Source organism: Nelumbo nucifera, chromosome 3, assembly GCF_055504915.1.
Source record: "Nelumbo nucifera cultivar China Antique chromosome 3, China Antique-T2T, whole genome shotgun sequence".
Lineage (NCBI taxonomy): Eukaryota > Viridiplantae > Streptophyta > Magnoliopsida > Proteales > Nelumbonaceae > Nelumbo > Nelumbo nucifera.
Window position 1 is genome coordinate 103,026,512 of NC_142651.1, and position 16,819 is coordinate 103,043,330.

Sequence of the window (16,819 nt, forward strand, 5' to 3'; positions counted from 1 at the left end):
TGAAGATATTGGGCTGGATGTTAGAGGCTTAGGCAGTGCTAGGAAAAGAAGTGTAATAAAGGATCTTCTCAAAAAAGAGTGTCCAGATATAGTAATGCTACAAGAAACAAAATTGGAAATCCCAGATACAAGATGGGTGAGAAGTGTGTGGAGCTCTAGAGGGATAGGTTGGCCCTTTGTGCCCTCGTGGGGGGCCTCTAGGGGGATTGTTACAATGTGGAGGAAGGAGGTGGTGGACCTGTTGGAGGAGTTAATAGGTCGATTCTCAGTCTCTCTGAAGTTCAAAGGTGTGGGAGATGGGTTTACTTGGGTTCTATCGAATGTTTATGGCCCCAATAGATACAGAGGTAGAGGTTTAATGTGGGAAGAACTTTATGACATTAGAGGGTTGTGGGATGGACCATGGTGTTTAGGTGGTGATTTTAATGTGGTTAGATTCAGAAATGAGACAAATAGCCCTAACCAATTGGTCATGACAAGCATGAGTAAATTCAATGATTTTATTGATGATTGTGAATTGATGGAACTTCCTCTTCAACATACCATTTTTCTAACTTACAAAATCCTCCAAGTTGCTCCAAACAAAATCCTCCAAGTTGTTCCAAGTGCATTGGACAGGATTGTCAGCTAGAGCTTTACCAAGAGTCACCTTGGATCATTGGTTGATCAGCATTGGGACTAAAGACTTTCTAAGTGGCCCTAGACCTTTCAGATTTGAAAATATGTGGCTAACTCACTTGGACTTTGCTATTAAGGTGAAAGAGTGGTGGAATGAAGAGATGGAAGTAGTCCAAGGGAAAGGAGTAACTTTCCACAGGAAATTAAAAAGTCTGAAAATCAAAGTCAAGGAGTGGAACAAAGAGCATTTTGGGAGAGTAGAGGATAGGAAATTAAATGTGATATCCCAAATTGAGCTTCTTGATAACAAGGAAGGTCTGGGTGTATTATTAGAGGAAGACAGGAGTCTAAGATGGTCACTGAAGAAGGAGTTGGAAGAAATTCTATTCAGAGAAGAAATTTGTTGGAGACAAAAATCAAGACATCAATGGGTTAAAGAAGGGGATGGCAATACTAATTTTTTTCATGCACTAGCTAATGGTAGAAGGCGAAAGAATTTTGTGGAGAAACTAGAAGTCAATGGAGTGCTGATGTCTGACTACGAGGGTATTGCCAATTGTTTCGTAAATCACTTTAAAGAAGTATATAAGAGACAGGAGGGCACTAGTTTTAGCCTGGTAGGATTAGATTGGCCAAGCTTGAAGCTTGAAATGGCACACTGGACGAAAAGGGATTTTGAGTTGGAAGAAAAAAGGGGCCAGATGGTTTCATTATGTATTTTTATCAAGGCTGTTGGGATATCATCAAGTCAGATTTATGGGCAGTCTTTGAGGAGTTTGCTGAGGAGCAATCTATTAGCCTAGGGATTAACTCCACCTTCTTAGCCTTGATACCTAAGAAGGGAGATGCTATTCAGCCAAGAGATTTAAAACCCATCAGTTTGGTTACTATTATCTACAAGATAGTTGCCAAAGTAATTTCCTTGAAGTTAAAAATAGTTTTTCCCTCCTTAATAAGTCAATTGCAAGGGGCTTTCATTCAAGGTAGACAAATCAATGATCAAGTCCTAATAGCTAATGAATGTGTGGAAGACTTCAAGAGAAGGGGGAAGAAAGGATTTGTTTGTAAATTAGATCTAGAGAAAGCGTACGATCTAGTAGATTGGTCATTCTTGATGGAAGTTTTGAGGAATTTTGGGTTTGGAGATAGGTGGTGTGGTTGAATTGAAGGCTGTTTGACCACTGCTCATTATTCTATGTTGGTTAATGGGGTGGTTAGAGATTTCTTTCTAGCTACTAGAGGATTGAGACAAGGGGATCCCCTCTCTCCCTTCCTCTTTACCTTGTTAGCAAATGTTTTTAGTAGACTTATATTGAGAGTGGATAGGTTGAATCTGATTAGAGGATGGAGGGTTGGAAGAGAGGGCATTATTGTTACACACCTACAGTTTGCAAACGACACTATCCTCTTTTGTGAGACTAGGGACCCTCAAATAGCGAAGAATTTGAAAGGGGTGATAAAGTTGTTTGAGGTTGTGTCAAAGCTAAAAATCAACTTCCAAAAGAGTTGTATAGTGGGGCTGAATTTAAAGGAGGAGGAATTGGGTGAGGTAGCTGAGGCGTTAGGTTGCTTGACATCTAGTTGGCCTTTGAGATACCTGGGGTTACCATTAGGAGCCGATCCTGGGGAAGGAAGCTTTTGGAATCCCGTGGTGGAAAGGTGTGCTAAGAAACTGGCGGCCTGGAAAAGAAATTATATGATCTTGGGGGGTTGAATTACTTTAATTCAATCCACCTTAGGGGATCTCCCAATTTACTTACTTTCCGTAATTAGGATGCTGCAAAGGGAGGTAATGAAAGTAGAGAAACTGATGAGGGATATTTTGTGGGAGCCTGGAGAGGGAAGGAAGGATCATTTGGTAAGATGGGAATTAGTATGCAAGAAAAAGGAGCAAGGGGGTCTAGGATTGGGTAACCTAGGGAAGAAAAACTCAGCCCTTTTGGGTAAGTGGCTTTGGAGATGGCCTTTGGAGGAGGAAAGACTTTGGCACAAAGTTGTAGAGAGTATTCATGGAGCAGAAGGCAATGGTTGGGATGCTGGCATTTCTTAGAGGGCTACGTTGAACTATCCTTAGAAGGCAATCTATGGCGTTCTTCCACAATTCTTAAACTTAATCAGGTATGATGTATGCACTAGGGATAGGGTTCTTTTTTGGGAGGACTTATGGATCGGAAATTCAACCCTCAAGGATCTTTTTTCGCCTTTGTATTCCCTCTCTCACTTTAAAAATGAATCTGTTCAAAGATTTGTATCATTCTCTTTGTCATTTGGTTTCAGTTGGGATTTGGGTTTCAGGAGAGATTTAAGAGATTCTGAGCTTGGCCAGACAGCATAGTTACTTTGTTTGCTTGATCCTATCTGTTTGGACCCTTCTAAACCGGATGCTCATATTTGGTTTCCTAATCCTTTGGGCACATTCTCATGCGCCTCCTTTTTCTCTTCCTTATGCTTTGTCCCTAGCTCTCAGCCTTTCCCTTGTAAAGAGGTCTGGTCTAAACCTGTTCCCCCTAAAGTTGGAGCCCTTTGTTGGGAGGCCTCTCTTGAAAAACTAAACACCTTGGACAACCTACAAAGAAGAAGACCTTGTCTCAGTATTTCTCCCAACTAACTGGTGTGTCCTCTGCAAAGCAAGTGGAGAAAGTTGTTACCATTTACTAATATCTTGTCCCTTTGTTGTAGGTCTCTAGGAAAAGCTTCTTAATCTCTTTGGATGCAGGTGGACAATGCGAATGCAGGTTAGCAATCTATTTGAGCCTACAACCTTCAGGTGTGGCCTAAGAAAAGAGTTAAAGTCTTGTGGAGGTGTGCTAGGGCTGCATTGGTTTGGACTGTTTGGGAAGCAAGAAATGTCAGGATCTTTGATGAGGAGAGGAACGAGATCATTGAATGGGATTGCTTAATTAATAGAGCCATTAATTGGGTATAGACCCTAGGATTACTCTCTCCATTCTCCTTTGATGATTTATGGAGAAATTGGGAAGCGGTTGCCAAAAGCTCTAGTACAAGACCTAAACCGTCACCAGAATGGGAACCTCCTCAAGAGGGTATCATTAAGCTCAACTTTGATGGCAGCAGTTTTGGCAATCTGGGTCCTTCTGGTGTTGGGGGAGTGTTTAGAAATACAGAGGGGCTAATCATTGCTTTATACTCTGGTCCTATAGGAGTGGGGGACTCAGTCAATGCAGAAATTAAAGCAGCGTTACAAGGAGCTGAATTTGCCAAGGAACTGAATTGTGAATAGTTGTTAATTGAAGGTGATTCCAAGTTGGTGATCCAGTGGTTAAAAGAACCGGAAACAGCAGTCTGGTCCTATAAAGGGGCTTTACGAAGATTCAAATGGCTAACTACAAACATGTCAGTCCACTTCAAGGGGTGCATAGGAATCGGATATTTTGGGCTAAACTGTAATTTTTTTTTTTTGCTTTAATCTGAGGCTGCATATCGTGCCTCAACTTGGGAACTTTCTCTGTGTATCTTTTATGGTTTTAATCTATTAATAAATTCACTCGTTATTCATCAAAAAGATAAGGTGATGCTTGGATTATATCTGATATTGTTTCCTTGTAAAGCTTTTTAGTTGGATATCTGACATCTCATGTTGCTGTCTCCAATACATGGCTGTTAAGCTAGTTTTACTCGTATTGGTGGCTTTTTACTGTTCTTTTTCCCTTTCAGATAAATAGTTGGGAGTGTTTCAGATTATGTAAATTGCTCGGGAAATTTTGCAAATCTTAATAATATAATAGAGTTCTATAAATTCTTGGGTTTGCATAAATTATATTCAACTCAACTCAAACCAACCTTAATCCCAACTACTTGGAGTTGGCTTCATAAATCCTGTACCACCATTATGTTCTATTAAGAAACATTTTTTTTTTGTCAAACTACAAGCTTCAAATGATTATTTATCGCTTTAGACCACATTTTTTTGGGTCTTCCCCTTGTTCTTTATGAGCATTCTCATCATGAGCCTTCTAACTTGCATCAATTTTCTTAATGTTATAGTTATTGGTCATCTATATAGATGACCAAGCCATCTTAGTTGACTTTCCGTCATTGTATCACTAATTGAAGCTAAAGTCCTCTCTAATGTGTTTATTTTGGATTTTCATAGGTTATATTGGCCACAAATATTGCAGAATCATCAGTCACAATACCCGGAGTAGCATTTGTTATTGATTCATGCCGATCTTTACAAGTCTTTTGGGATAATAACAGGAAAAAGGAATCAGCAGAACTTGTTTGGGTGTCTAAATCTCAGGTGATGAGGATAATCTTATGCTTTGATTTCAGAGTTTTCTAGTAATGCACAATTAATTTCTTTTCAAATATTGGCTGTAGGCTGAGCAGCGCAAGGGGAGAACAGGTAGGACTTGTGATGGCCAGATTTATCGATTGGTTACTCGATCATTTTTCAATAAGTTGAATGAGCATGAACTCCCAGCTATATTAAGATTACCATTAAGGCAACAGGTCCTTCAGATTTGTTGTGCTGAATCTAAAGCCATTAGTGATCCTAAAGGTCTGATATCATTTCTTAAATGCAAATCTGATTCTCTTGAAAGTTCTCATCTCATGCTTGTTAAATTACAAAAGGTCTATCATGCAATTTATCAACACACGATTATCTGTTTGGCTGGAAATTGGCTCAATTGGATTATCCTAGAATTTGGTCTATAATCAACAATGTTAAGTAATATTGGAGAAATGTCCAAGAAGCCATGTCGTTTGGGTGCTTCCTATTATTCGATTACATAAAACATCCTTGATTTAGTCATTGAGCTGCAGATCCTACTTTCCTGCCACCTATAACTTGCATGCAGGATGATAGCATCTTTTCCATCCTGACTTGTGCATTACCCTTCCTCTATGTAGAGTTTTTTTTTAATAAGTTTCCAATTGTAGTCTTATGGTTTTTCTTTTTCTTTTTCAATAAGATCCCAAGATCCCACAGACGATCTATTCTAGATAACTTTTGGTGCCTAGCTATTTTCCACTCAAGAGAAGGTATCTGGGCACTGAAAAATGTGATTATAATTGGACTTGGACCTTTCTCCCTATATGATTGGGAGACAAATCAGAATGTATTGAGCCACAAAATTTGCCTTGTAGAAACTTGTCATTTCTCTATTATGCCAAGCATATACATTTCTTTTCACAAATTCTATTATACAAATTCTCTATGATGAAGAACTTTTACCTTGATAATGCACTTTTTTCATTTCTCCCATTGTGTCAATGGGTTTCCAGTGATTGTCTGGATTCAATGTATCAAGCACTGTAATTTGGTTTATAGTTAGTAGACATCCTTCAAAAAAAAAAATGTTTTTGAAGACATTCTTTGTTAAACTGTGGCTATGTAAATGTATTGCTTAAGCTGGGAGGGATGGGTTATGAACTAAAAGTGGATAATATGGCCACCTTTCTGGCTTTATTAGAAAGAAATCAGCACATGACACTTGAAACAAAATGGATTCTAGGATACATGAATTGGATCTTCTGGAGATTTAACCTGCAAGCACTCAGCATGATGTTAGATATGGTGATTGATGGTTTGGATATACTGTTTAATCGACCCACATAGGATGCATGCTGTGCCAATGGATTTCATTTACTATGCATTTTAGTGTAACTAAAGCATTCAATAAAGTTATACCATCCATCATTGTCGTCTGTTTAGTGAAAATGGTTTCTTCTTTCTTTTGTTTTCGTCTTTTTCTTGGGGGTGTGAATGGGAAAGAGAACTATCTGTGCAAGTATGCCTTGTCTGGTGGTGGCACCACCCCATCCTAATGTCTATACCTCCAGATCCTTATATCCTTTTTTTTTTCTCCTTGATGATAGCATTGTTGTTTCTGTCTTCAGATTGATTAATTCATGTTCTTTTTCTCTCCAACCTGTGGTCTGTCACTTGTCATGTTAGATGGGGATGGATGTGTTTTACAAGCTGAAGGGCAGCACAAAACAAGTATTCTCAAAGAGAATCCTAACTTAATTCAAAAGGGAGGACATGTATACAAAAGGTTTAAAATGTTGATGTCGGTCATCCAAATATAAGAAACATGTCGGAAATGTCAGAAATATTGTAAAAATTATAGACATGGTGGAAACATTGTAAAATATGCAAAATATAGAATGATATTTTATGAAATGACAAAAGAAGCATAGGCACACTTTTTTAAATTATTATCTTGTTCCAAATTATTAAACAAAACTAAGAAACTAAGGTTATAGACAAAAGAATGTGTTCTGAAGTTGCCCTGTAAACCTTAAACTTTAGAATTTCATGATAGAATTAGTTAAAGCAAAATTTAAACTCATAGAAAATGTGAATGGTTGTAATAGATCATCCAAATAATCTACTACAGAAACAAAAACTATTATTTAACTTCATGTTTGAAATGAATATTGAGCTAGCTCAAAGTTGTAATCATGCAAGTTAGGTGGACAATAACTTGTTACTTCACATACCTACAATATTGTCACCAACTTATGTTATAATACCATCTCTTGTACTCCACATAGTACTGGTAGTGTTCACTAGGGAATATGTCAATTCTAGTAAAATTTCATGTTGCTACCCATGGAAGTGAAAATGGAAATGTGTTGTGGATGCTATCTCTTGTACTCCATGTAGGTCTGGTAGTGTTCATTGGGGAAATGTCGATTCCAGTAAAATTTTGTGTCGCTACCCATGGAAATGGAAATATGTCGTGGAAATATTAGGGAAATTAGGGACATTTTAAATGATACAAAAGAAAATTTACTCACCAACGAGTGTTCATGTTGGTTAAATTCTGATGCTTGGTTTCCCTCTCCTTTCTGGAACTTAGATGGTTGAAGTCTCAACGTTTGCACTTGATCTATAGCATTGGAAATCAGGAAAGTAAGGTGTTTTGCACATAACTAAATGGACATTGGACATTTATTTATTGTAGTTTCAAACACACAAGTGTCACTAGGCATCACATAGGGCACCTGAAGTGGATATGCCCCCATGTTGGAGGAAATGTCAAAAAGGTGTTTCCTCCAGCACCTCCATGCACATAACTGAATGTAAAGGGTGGTGCAATACCCAACCAAACATGATTCCAGTACAGAAAAGTTAAAGTGCCTACATGGCACTTAATGTGGAAGCCTAAATGGGAATGCAATCCTACTGCTTCAAACACCCCCTTAGTTTATTACAACCTCACTACCTGATGCTAAGTTATGTTTTTTTTTTGGTAACTTAAAACTTCCTTGATTAAGAAAAACATGAGTATGTACAACTGCCAAGCAGCCCTGAGAGGTGGTGATGTAGGACCAGCTCAGTTCTAGTCCTTAGAGAATGTTGAATGGTCTTCTTGATCAGAGCTTGTTGGCGGTTGATGGCTGTAATGACTTCTTGAAGGAATAAGAGAGAAAATAGGGAGAGAAAGAAGAGAGAAAATACCTGGAATCACTCACAGGGTGCCTAGAATCACTCTAGGGCATGGGAATCACTCACCATAGCTAGCATAAGCTGAAGAAAACTCAATATAATTCATTGCCTTTGTGTAAAACGTCCATACATATTTATAGACTCTAAACTCATAATAATCCTATGAGTCAAACTGCTAGACTCATAATAGTATTAGTAGTCAAATTGTTAGACTCAATAATCCTAGTAGGACTCAACTAAGCTGTCATATCCTATTTCAGTTAAAAGAAGACTCAATAACTCTAATCTTATGCAATGACTCTGAAATTTTAAACATAAACAAACTATAACTAGACAATCAAACCCTATTATTGGACCCTAAAGAAAAATTATAAAATGGCAAAAATACCCTTGGTGTTCAATTCAGTCCAAATTAAGCAAACTATAACTAGACAGTCAAACCCTTTTATTGGATCCTACAGAAAAATTATAAAATGGCAAAAATACCCTTGGTGTTCAATTCAGTCCAAATCCCAAGTACCATCACTATGTCATATTAGGACCTGTTGTAAGGCCTTCTTTCTAGAATAAGTCTTCAAGGGTGCTGATCGTTTCCTATCAGGTGGCTACTGTGACTAGGCCTTTTTTCTTTACTTTTTATGGAAGTTTAACCATGTATCCTTCTCCTATTTGTACACCATCAAACAGCCTCCCCAGACAACTGATTCTTGTTGTCACCCTCCTTGGTCAAGGTATCAACAAAGCCATTTGATTTTGCTGATCTGTGAACCCATGAATATGTAATGTTTAAATCTTGTCATTGCTAAGTACTAACAATAAGAAAAAAGGTTTCTTGTCATTGCTTTAATCTCCCTCATGGTGCTTCTATAGTTTATTTTTTTACTAGGGATTTAATTTTGTGCCTTGACTAATGAGCTAGCTTTATCAAAGTCTCCATGTACCATAAAATATAGGAAGATTTACATTCTTTATTATGACTGTTATTTTTCAAAATAATTTTCTGAGGTTGTCAGGATGCCATTGACAGTCAAGAGAAGAAACTGGAAAGTCTTTACTTTTTTTCCCCAGACTAGTTCATATCATACATGAATAAAGTTTTAATTTCTATTTTTTATCTTCTATGATACCAAAGAAAACAATGATGGTCCTAATTGGGGAAGTTTTGATATTAGTCTTGTTGCAGAAGGCTCTAGATCCACCAGATCTTGATGTTATTGAAGATGCATTAAGTTCGCTTGTTCACATCCGTGCATTGGAAAAACTTGCCACTCATAGAGGGCGGTATGAACCGACATTTTATGGACGACTGCTTGCCAGTCTCTCTTTGTCTTTTGATGCTTCTATGCTTATATTCAAGTTTGGAGACATTGGACTGCTCCGTGAAGGCATTTTGATTGGTGTTTTAATGGACACACAGCCTCTGCCCATTCTCCATCCTTTTGGACAGGAAATTTTGGTATATTATCTATTCAGTATTTTCACATTTCAATTTGTATATGCAAATGGATAATCATGCAATCCTTGTTTCTATTAATCAGTTTTCAGAGTACATAGAAAACTACTTTGATGGAAATAATGAGAATGCAGTTGCTACTGGCAAAAAGGAATTGTTATTCATGGGAAACTTCTGTGCATTTCAGTTTTGGCAACGTGTCTTCAAGGTAGTCTTTTAATATCCACTTTAATATAAGCAACATGCACCTTATAATCTCTTTCTGAGAAGAGATTGACTTACAGGATGAAATACCACCCCCCCCTCCCCCAAAATCAAATTTGAATTTTACATGGGACACCTACTATAATGTTTTTCTTCGTTCATATTCTTCAATTCTAATGCAAGAGAAGGAAAAGGTTAGATGGCTGCTACAAGCCTGCAAGTCATGAAAAAAAATCTTATTTACAATCTTCTAGGTTTGAAGATGTCAGCTAGACTAAAGAATTAATTTGATCTCAATTAGATCAATTAATTAATTTGGTAACAAATATCTTTATTCTTTGAAGGATAAGCATCGTCTTGAAAGGCTGAAACAACTTGTAAATTTTGATGAGCCAAAATCTAAAGGGATACTTCTCTCAAAGCTTGAAGATGAATGGTGTTCTTTCCACAATCTTGTGCAATCATCACTTCATCATGTTTCAGAAATATGTATAACTTCCTTTACAATGTATTACAGAAAATTTTTCAGATGTAAGCTCTTTGTATAACTTCCTCCTGTCTTTCTGTGCAGATGATGATATACTAAATGCTCTACACCGTTTTCGGCCCAAATTTCTGGTCACGTCAGATGGACTACCTTCTTATTATGATCCTTACGAATTTGAACATACTTGTCTCCTTCAATCTCAGCAAGCTACTAATGTAGATGCACTTGTGACGGATGATGAAGACCTTGACCCAACTACTGAATTTAGGAACTGTCTTTCTGTACCATATGTTGGTCCTGAACACTTTCGAGCCAATATTCTGGCGGCAAAGTTGGTCGATATTATCAAAGAGGTATTATGTCATGTGCCTTGTGTAGTTTCTTCACCATGAAGAATGATCTTCTCCTTGTTTTGTTGGCAGATAAGAGTTCAATATACAGAAGAAACATCTGGATATCAACATAAATGTGAAAATGACATGGGCGCTCATATCCCAAATGAGGCTGCTATGTGCATTTTCTTCATAAATGGATCTTGCAATAAAGGCAACAATTGTAGCTTCTCCCATTCTCTTCAAGCCAAAAGACCTGTATGCAAGTTTTTCTTTTCTTTTCAGGTATTTACTTGCTTGGCTTCAATTTCTTTGTGCTTTTCATTCTAATGGGTTTTTCAACCATGAACAACACAAAACCTTTACTGTTTTTTAGGTTTGGATTGGATATCTAAACTGATTAGTCAGATTGGGCATCTTCCTGTGAGTAGAAATTTTCTGAATTAAAAAATATGAAAGAAAAGTAGTTTCTTGAAGAGAGAAGGAGAAGAAGATAAGTTAAAAAGAAAAGAGAGCAATAATCTGGCTGCCCCCTTCACTTATTGTTTATACTAAAAATAATAGAACAATACAAAGACAACTATGCCCTTATAGGGTGGCAAAACATAAAACAGCATATATAACACTCAAAAACATAATAAAATTTGGACTCACATAACTATTGTGGTCCCCACCTCCTATCTAACAACTAACATAAAACATCTACTCAGAAAAACATCATAAAACTGATTAATCTTCAACACTCCCCCTCAAGTTGGGAGTAAATGTCACACATTCCCAACTTGCGTAGATCATGTTCAAGCTTGTTCTTTGCCACCCCTTTAGTGAGAACATCAGCTAGCTGCAACTCTGAAGAGGACATAAGGCAAACAAACTTCTCTGTTTGTTACCCTTTCTCTTATAAAGTGTCTATCAACTTCAATGTGTTTTGCCCTATCATGCTGAAATGGATTGTGGAAAATATTGATTACAGCCTGATTGTCACAGTATAACATCATAGGTTCCTCTGCTTTCACCCCAATTTCACTCAAAAGAGATCTAACCCAAAGAAGTTCTGAGACACCGTGGGCCATGGATCTATACTCAGCCTTTGCACTTGACCTTGCCACAACCACTTGCTTCTTACTCTTCCGGGAGATCAAGTTTCCACCTACAAAGGTACACACTCCTGATGTAGACCTCCTGTCATTTAAGCATTCTGCCCAGTCTGCATCTGTATTAGATTCTGGCTTCAAATTCTCATGATTTGAGAAAAGAATGCCTTTGCCAGGGTGCTTTTTCAGATATGCAAGTATTCTCTCAATAGCTTCCCGGTGTTGAACCTGAGGTGCATGCATGTATTGACTCAACACTGACATCATAAGAAATATCTGGTCGTGTCATACATAAATATAGCAGTCGGCCCACTATTCTTTGATTATCTCCCTACATCCTTTACCAATTCACCATCCATACCATTAATTCTGTGATTTGGATCAATAGGAGTGTCTACTGGTTTGGTCCCTAGCTTCCCAGTCTCCCGCAGTAGGTCAAGTACATACTTTCTCTGTGAAATAAAGATCCCATGCTTGGATCTTGCAACTTCAATCCCCAAGAAGTATTTGAGCTCACCAAGATCTTTGATGTCAAATTCTTGTTGCAATGATTTTTTTAGATCATCAATCACAATCAGAATTGACACCAAAACATCTCTCCTCTTCACAAAGAGGGTGTGATCAGATTGTGTCTGTGTATCCAAAATGGATGAGTGCCCCTTTGAAATGATCAAACCAAGCCCTAGGTGATTGTTTCAGTCCATACAGAGATTTTCTGAGTCTGCACACCTTTCCTTTACCAACATTTTCATAAAAGCTTGCTGGAATGTCCATATATACTTTCTCCTGTAAATCACCATTGAGGAAGGCTTTTTTAACATCAAGCTGGAACAAGGGCCATGAATAGGTGGTTGCTAGAGATAATAGGATACAAACTGAACTCATCTTAGCTACTGGTGCAAAGGTTTGCAGATAATCAACACCATAGGTCTGAGTATACCCTTTTGCTACTAACCTTAACTTGTACCTCTCTATCTTGCCATCGGCCTTATACTTCACTGTGAATACCCATCTACATCCGACTGTCTCCTTGTTTGGGGTGAGATCAACTATTTCCCAAGTTTGGTTTTTGACCAAAGCATCCATCTCATCTTGCATGGTTGTTTTCCACTCAGGTTTGGAGAGAGCCTCGGTTACATTCCTGGGTATAGACACAGAATCCAAGGAAGAAAGAAAAGCATAGTAGGAGGGTGATAAGGCACTGAAGGAAAGATAGTGTGAAATGCAGTGGGCTTTACACTTTCTCTTCCCCTTACGAAATGCAATGGGAAGATCAAGGTCAGTGGGATCAGTTGCAACAATGGGGTTTGGGACAGGAATATTATCATTAGAAAACATAACAGGCTCAGGCTTAAGAGGAATACCTGGAAACGTATCTGCCGAATTTGGAGTTTCAGAAGGACTGATAGAGAGTGGTGTGGGTTGAGGATGTGTGGAGTCAACCATCATCTTTTGGCACTGATATTTCTGTGAGGCTACCCGTAGTGGCTCAGGTAATGAAACCGGAGGTGCAGGTGCTGGCTGAACTAATAGAGGTGAGGGACCAAAGAAACAGGAAGAGGAACAAATTGTGAGTTCTCCTCCCCAAAACTCTCCACCTGAGGAGAACCACTCGAGAAGAAGAAGGTGGATTCAAAGACGGTAACATCCATAGTGACAAATCATCTCCTTGACACTGGGTCATAACAACAATAATACCCCTTTTGGTTCTGAGCATACCCAAGAAAAACACATTTCTTGGCCTTATGATCCAATTTTTTGCGATGAGGGCCAAGAATGTGAACAAAGGAAATACAGCCAAAAACCCTCAGAGGTATATGAAATATCTCCCCATTTGGAAAAAGAAGACTAAATGGCACCTTAAACCCCAAAGTCTGTGAAGGAACACAGTTAATCAAATGCACAGCTGTAAGAACTGCATCTCCCCAAAACTGGACAGGAATTGAAGCACACACCATAAGACTCCTTGCCACCTCCACAATGTGTTTGTTTTTCCTCTTGGCAACTTCATTCTGTTGTGGTGTATATGCACAACTGCTCTGATGAACTACACCATGTTCTAAGAGATACGTGGTTAGGTCCTTCTCAGAGTACTCTTTGGCATTATCTGATCTAAAAGCCTTAATTCTCACTACAAATTGTGCGAGAACCATCTGGTGGAACTGTCGTACTAAGTTAGGAACCTCATCACGTGATTTCATCAAATATATCCAAGAATATCGTGTATAATCATCTACAAACAAGAGAAAGTGACGGAATCCTTCCATGGAAGGGATATGATTTGGCCCCCATACATCAATGTGAACAATATTAAAAGTAGTACTTCTTTTATTACTTGGTTTAAAAGACTGTCTACAATGCTTTATTAACTGACAACTCTCACACTCGAAAGTAGATAACTGAACAGACTCAAACAACTTTGGGAAAAGGCATTTCAAAGAACTAAAGGAAAGATGTCCCAAGCGATTGTGCCAAAGCATAATCTGGTTCAATGACTCTAACCCACTACTACTGTTGCTGCTAACATGATGGCCCTGATGTCTCGGAATCTCATCCAGAAGGTAGACTCCATTCACCTCACGACCACTCCCAATCATCTTCTTTGACTCCAAATCTTGCAAAACACGATTACCAGGAAGAAAGGTCACGGAACAATTCAAGTTTTTTGTCAAAAAAATAATAGACAGTAGGTTGGTATGAAGTCTAGGGACATGTGAAACAGAAGACAGAGTTATATCATTGGTCACTCTAACTATCCCCTTTCCAGCAATGGGCATATATGAACCATCTACTGTAGAGACTCTGTCTCTACCAGAGCACAACTGATAGGAACTGATAAGGGTAGGGGCATTAGTCATGTGCTCAGATGCTCCTGAGTCTATAATCCAGGGGGGTCCCTCCTTACCTGAAGTGGATGCAAGATTTGTAGTTGCATATGAACTACCTGTATGTACAAAGGAAGTGGTGTAGTTGGCTCCTACATTCTGCTGTCCATCTGGAAGGATAGAGCTAGGTTAATCTTTCTTACTCATAAGCTATCCAAACCTCTCTGATTCTATTTTCACTGCTGCTACTACAATGGATTCCCAATCAGTTTGGGAAAGAGGGGCTGAAGAGTCTCCATTAGTAGCTACATTTGCATTTCCCTTCTTATTTCTTATCCGAGCAGGCATAAGATTTGGACGAAGCTTCCAATAAGTGTCCCTGGTATGCTTAGGCTTCTTGCAATAATCACACACTAAGTCCTTCTTATCTTCCCTTCTAATCTCACTACTCCCCCTGTCTCCATTCGGCTTAGGTTTTGTTGTACCAACCATAGCCGACTGGTCAATCCCAGGCTGTCTCAACATTACATTCCTCCTACTCTCCTTTCCAGAGACAAAGGCATAGGCTTGAGAGAGTGTCACATGCTCCCTAGAAAGAATATGCTGCTTAGGAATGTCAAATTCAGGGTTCATCCCTGCCAAGAACTTGAAAACTCTATTCCTCTCTACCAGTCTGTGATAGGTTGCTGCATCATTTACACTTTCCCATACCACAGTTTCTAAGTGATCTATTTCTTGCCATAGGGTTTTCAGCATGGAGAAATACACAGTAAGAGGTTTTTCTCCCTGTTTCATACTTATCACCTAATTTCTTAACTAATAGGCTCTGGCTTCATTTTGCTTCTGAGAGTAGGTTTCGGTCACTCCATCCCAAATCTCCTTAGTAGTATTAGCCCATAGGAAATTTTTTGCAATATGAGATTAATATAGAATTACACAGCCAGGACATTACCACGTAATTCTCCTGCACCCATCGAGAAGAGTCTGTATCAGGTTTCTTCTCCTCCTAGTGAGATACCCTAAATTTCCACGGGCACCAATAGCCATCTTAGCTGATTGTGCCCACTCCAAATAATTTGTACCATCAAGTTTTACTATAGTAATGATCCCAAACTCAAAAATAACACTACTACCTCCAACATCCAATCCCACAGTACCAGTAGATTTCAATTCGGTATTCCAACTCTCCATCTTATTTCAAACAGTTCAACAGTAAGAAAAAAATAGATTGGAGTCTTTCAAAAAATAATTTAATATCACACACACAAAAACCAACCCTTCCGGAAGAAGAAAACCCTATATGGAGAGAAATCTCTCTCCTTCCCACACCTCCCAACAGAGAGAAGAGTGAATCAATCACTCTGGGAGGCTGAGAAAATTCCATAAACCAAACTGCCCTATTCAGAAAATCAAAAGAAAACTAACAATGCCTGGGCGCTTAAGATTAGATAAAAAACAAAGAGTCCAACTTTTCTGGGACTCTTCGTCGTACTCCAGCTCTTCCTGATTTTGATGTTGAACAGTAGATTACCTTCCTGGTGACTAGATCCCACCAAAAATCCATGAACTGGGCAATCTATAGAAGATCGATCAGCCCTTTACTACTTCATGTAGTCGGCTGATCTAGGGTTACATGAGAATGCTTCAAGAAACCCTAGCCGATGCTCTGATACCAAGTAGAAATCTGCTGAATTAAAAAATATGAAAGAAAACTAGTTTCTTGAAGAGAGAAGGAGAAGTTGGAAAGAAAAGAGAGCAATAATCTGGCCGCCCCCTTCACTTATTATTTATACTAAAAATGATAGAACAGTACAAAGACAACTATGCCCTTATAGGGCGGCAAAACATAAAACAGCATAGATAACACTCAAAAACATAATAAAATTTGGACTTACATAACTACTGTGGTCCCCACCTCCTATCTAACAACTAACATAAAGCATCTACTCAGAAAAACATCATAAAACTGATTAATCTTCAACACTGTCCTCCCCTCCAATAAAAGAAAAAGAAAAAGAAAAAGAAAGGAAAGGAAACAATGAGATCATAAGAACTTAGTGCCTCCACCTACTTTTTCCTGGACTTTTTATTATTTTTTTTGGAGTATGCAGGAAGGTTTAAATGCACCTATTCCTACACTTCACGTTAGCATTTATTGACCTGACTGATGAAACGTTGTCCTAGTTCACTGTATTGTGGGTGAATCTTTCTTGACAAACAACCAATCCCCTTTTTAAAGGTGCATATTTCTAGTAGTTAATGAACATGAACCAGAATACAAGGAGAAACATTAATTCAGTTGTCTCTAGTAGTTCACATTTTATATTGTTTGATGTTCTTTCTTCCACATTGTCAGATGCCTTTTTGCTTCATGAAATTCTCT

At 38.4% G+C, this 16,819-nt stretch overlaps 1 protein-coding gene across 3 annotated transcripts in view; it reads left to right on the plus strand.

Annotated features, from left to right (window-relative positions):
• The window catches only part of LOC104598950 (zinc finger (CCCH type) helicase family protein), a 47,764-nt gene that overhangs the window by 28,091 nt on the left and 2,854 nt on the right, over nt 1-16,819 (plus strand). For 2 of the 3 annotated variants that reach the window (XM_010261258.3, XM_088902238.1), the window contains 7 exons: nt 4,733-4,879; nt 4,960-5,140; nt 9,214-9,497; nt 9,580-9,702; nt 10,043-10,187; nt 10,270-10,538; nt 10,608-10,802. In XM_010261258.3, coding sequence (XP_010259560.1) covers nt 4,733-4,879; nt 4,960-5,140; nt 9,214-9,497; nt 9,580-9,702; nt 10,043-10,187; nt 10,270-10,538; nt 10,608-10,802 — 1,344 coding nt within the window. The remainder of the gene's footprint in view (nt 1-4,732; nt 4,880-4,959; nt 5,141-9,213; nt 9,498-9,579; nt 9,703-10,042; nt 10,188-10,269; nt 10,539-10,607; nt 10,803-16,819) is intronic. The other variant, XM_010261259.3, reaches the window with a different exon arrangement.